Raw genomic sequence first — 3,137 nt, 5'->3', positions numbered from 1 at the left:
CCATCGGTCATAAAAGTCAACGATTTGACAACTATCAGTCAAGAGTACATATGATCGGTGGGTGGCTAGATCATGTGTCCGGCCAGCCGGACACATGATTTTACTGGCCGGACACATGATTTTATCGGTTGGACACATGATCCGATCGATAAAATCATGTGTCCGGCCGGTGAAATTATGTGTTCGCCCGGCCGGACACATGTTTTCACCGGTCGGACACATGATTTTACCGGCCGGGTACATGTCCGACCGATAAAATAATGTGTCCGGCCGGTAAAATCATGTGTCCGCCCGGCCGGACACGTGATCTAGCCATCCACTGGTCATATGTACTCTTGACTGATAGTTGTCAAATCGTTGACTTTTATGATTGATAGCTGTCAAATCGGTCAAATGTGTAAGACTTTCACAAAAAAACCAAGCAAACCCATCAAATCAAATGGTATTTAAAGAATAGGGCATAGAATGCTTTGTATAATAAGAGAGGGCATTTTAAATTTTTACTCTTTTTTTTAATGCTGGAATATTTTGAGGCTTTGAATTTTTTAACAATTTTGAAAAATGGATCTTGCATTGCAAACACGTTCATTTTCACGCAAATTTGTGATAATATCCTACTCATCTTTGAAGTATAGAAGAAATTTGTTGAGGACATTCTGATGTAATTCATATATAATTCATGACATAAATGAAAAATGGGTGATAATTAATTTGGATTATATTTAAATTTTGAACCTTAATTTTTATTTTGATCCATGTAACATTAATTAAAAATTCAATTATTCTAGTTATTTTTTTCTTTCAAGCTTATGCATTTTTTTGTGAACATTGACTTGTTTTTACTTTACTTTTTCATTATAAGTATATTAGTATTGTATTATGACCAATGTACGTATAGGTGGTGTTCGGTTCCTCAAACAAAATAATAGTTAAATATAATATGGGATAAGTCAAGATTGAATCTCGGCAAAAAAAAAGTGCTTGGTTGGATAGTTAACTTTTATATAATTAAACACATGTTTGATTTGCAAGATTATATAATGCTAAGTTAATGCACATTTACCAAAACACCCCTAAAACATCTATTTAAGAATGCCATTTTCTCAAACAGAAAGATGATCGAAAATATACAAAAACAAAATTATAAAAATCTTAGAGCATCACCAACGCTTGCACCCACTCCAACAATGGTATTGCACTCACTTGGGTGCAATAGATTTTATTTTATTTTGAATTAGTTTTATTCTAGTTTCCATTTTAAATTTACAATAATTGATAAATTAAAATTTCATTGAATTAAAATTCAAATCCTACATTGATTGAAATAAAGTTGCAATACAAGAAATTAAAATCCTAAATTACTTAAATTAAAACAAACATAAAATAAAAAATCCTAAAAATCTAGCGGATGTTGTTTCGTTGCTTGATCTCCGCCACCTTGCACATGTGAAACGCCAATTCGTCGGGATTCATTTGAGAGGTGTCCCGGCTCATCAACATGCTATCGGCGAGGTCACGTTGAACTTGGGAGAACGTTTCCATTGCAGTCACCATATTCGCCATGTACCCGAGAGCTTTTTGGTTATCCTCCGACGTCTCTTCGGCCTTTTTCTTACCTTTCCGTTTGTCTCTCTTGGCCGCCTTTTACCCTTGGGGCCGGGTGGAGATACTCGCGGCGCTAGAAGTCGTTGTGGGAAGACCGCCGGAGCCCTTTGATCGTTTGTCCGAATGGACATCGGAGTGAACATCCTCGCCGAGACTTGCAAATTTCTTGGACTCGCGCAAGATCTTCCATGCATGCGGATACCGGAACGGAACACGGTACTTGGCTAGCCACATTGCCTCTGCTTGCTCCACGATTTGACCATCACTCATGCCTGATTTCCATTGATTGTGACATTTTTTGTGCATGGCCTCAAACCTCTTCGAATCCTTCGCCACCCGTTGAAAGTGAGATTTGATTTGCGTGACGTCGCGTGAAATAGATCCTCGGGGCTTTTCAGCGTTGTATTGGGTGCAGGGGGAGCCCCAAAACTTCGCCCCTTTTTGGTCGACACCCACCACAGAGTCGTGGGTGTGCTCGCAATACAAACGGCAAATTAGCACCGTTTCTGGCGGATAATAGTTGATACGTTTGGCCGCCGGCATAGAAGCAATCTCCTCCACGTCGGGCTCGGGGTCGGCAACGGCGGCAAAGCGGGGGTTCAAATTGGTGGCCGCCGCTTGAAAGGCATTCGATTCTTGCGTGAACGACGAGAATCCTTGCCTGGAAGCATTTGATTCGCCGGGGGATGGATTTTGAGGGTGTTCACGCCAATAGTTGCTCCAATCGCCTTCCATTTCTATTTGTTGAAATAATATAAGTAGAAGATGAAGAAGAAAATGAGGAGAATGATGAATGTTTGAGGTATTTGTTGATATATATATAGAGGTGATATAAGAATTAAAAAAAAAAAAGCCAACGGATACAAAAAAAATGGATAGAAAAAAACGGCTATCTGCCGATTTTAAATTTTTTTTTCAATTTTCCTTGTTTTTTTTTTGGTTTGAAAAGGGGCGCGTGTAAACACGCCCCCTCCTTCGCTCCCACAGCAGGCGGGTGCGTTCCATCGCCCCCCTCCCTTCGCACCCGGGTGCAGCAACGGCGCTGGGTGCGATAGGCCGGGTTCGATCTGGCCTTCACACCCAGCGTTGGTGATGCTCTTAGAAAGAGCTTAAGTTTGGGCGATTCTTTTAGAAATTTAAATAACTCATTACAAGCTGCTCTGAACTTTGATTGAATTTCTGGTTTCCCTCTTCATAATTTTCAATCGCCAGATAAGAGAAGATGAATCGCCCAGAGATGAGAGAATATGATAGAAGATATTCTGCAGCTGCTTTACACTATTTTGAATGATGACATTTGTAGAATTTATAGAAAATTAGAGGGCAAAATAGTAATCAGTGATACCGATTAAATTTATCAGAGGGGTGAGCCTCCGACTAAAAAATAGGAGACTAATCATCACAGATAAAGTCTTGAATTAAGTTATACTCCACTTCTCAGATTATCAACCGAACATGGGCATTAGTAAATCATGGGCTTTAATCAGGTCAACCGAACGTGCCCATATAGTATAGAATCATATTGATCGGGG

General features: G+C 39.8%; 1 protein-coding gene across 1 annotated transcript; it reads right to left on the bottom strand.

Annotated features, from left to right (window-relative positions):
• Positions 1-1,644: 1,644 nt before the first annotated feature.
• Positions 1,645-2,148, bottom strand: LOC131003646 (uncharacterized). The gene has a single exon (XM_057930177.1). The coding sequence runs from the start codon at positions 2,146-2,148 to the stop codon at positions 1,645-1,647; it is 504 nt and encodes a 167-aa protein (XP_057786160.1).
• Positions 2,149-3,137: the final 989 nt, after the last annotated feature.

Source organism: Salvia miltiorrhiza, unplaced genomic scaffold, assembly GCF_028751815.1.
Source record: "Salvia miltiorrhiza cultivar Shanhuang (shh) unplaced genomic scaffold, IMPLAD_Smil_shh original_scaffold_252, whole genome shotgun sequence".
Taxonomy (NCBI): Eukaryota; Viridiplantae; Streptophyta; class Magnoliopsida; order Lamiales; family Lamiaceae; genus Salvia; species Salvia miltiorrhiza.
The sequence above is the reverse complement of the archived record's forward strand: the minus strand, read 5'-3'. Positions and strand labels throughout refer to the sequence as shown.

Excerpts from the sequence above, each read along its gene's own strand:
- LOC131003646 (XM_057930177.1), bottom strand. The coding sequence starts at position 2,148 with ATGCCGGCGGCCAAACGTATCAACTATTATCCGCCAGAAACGGTGCTA.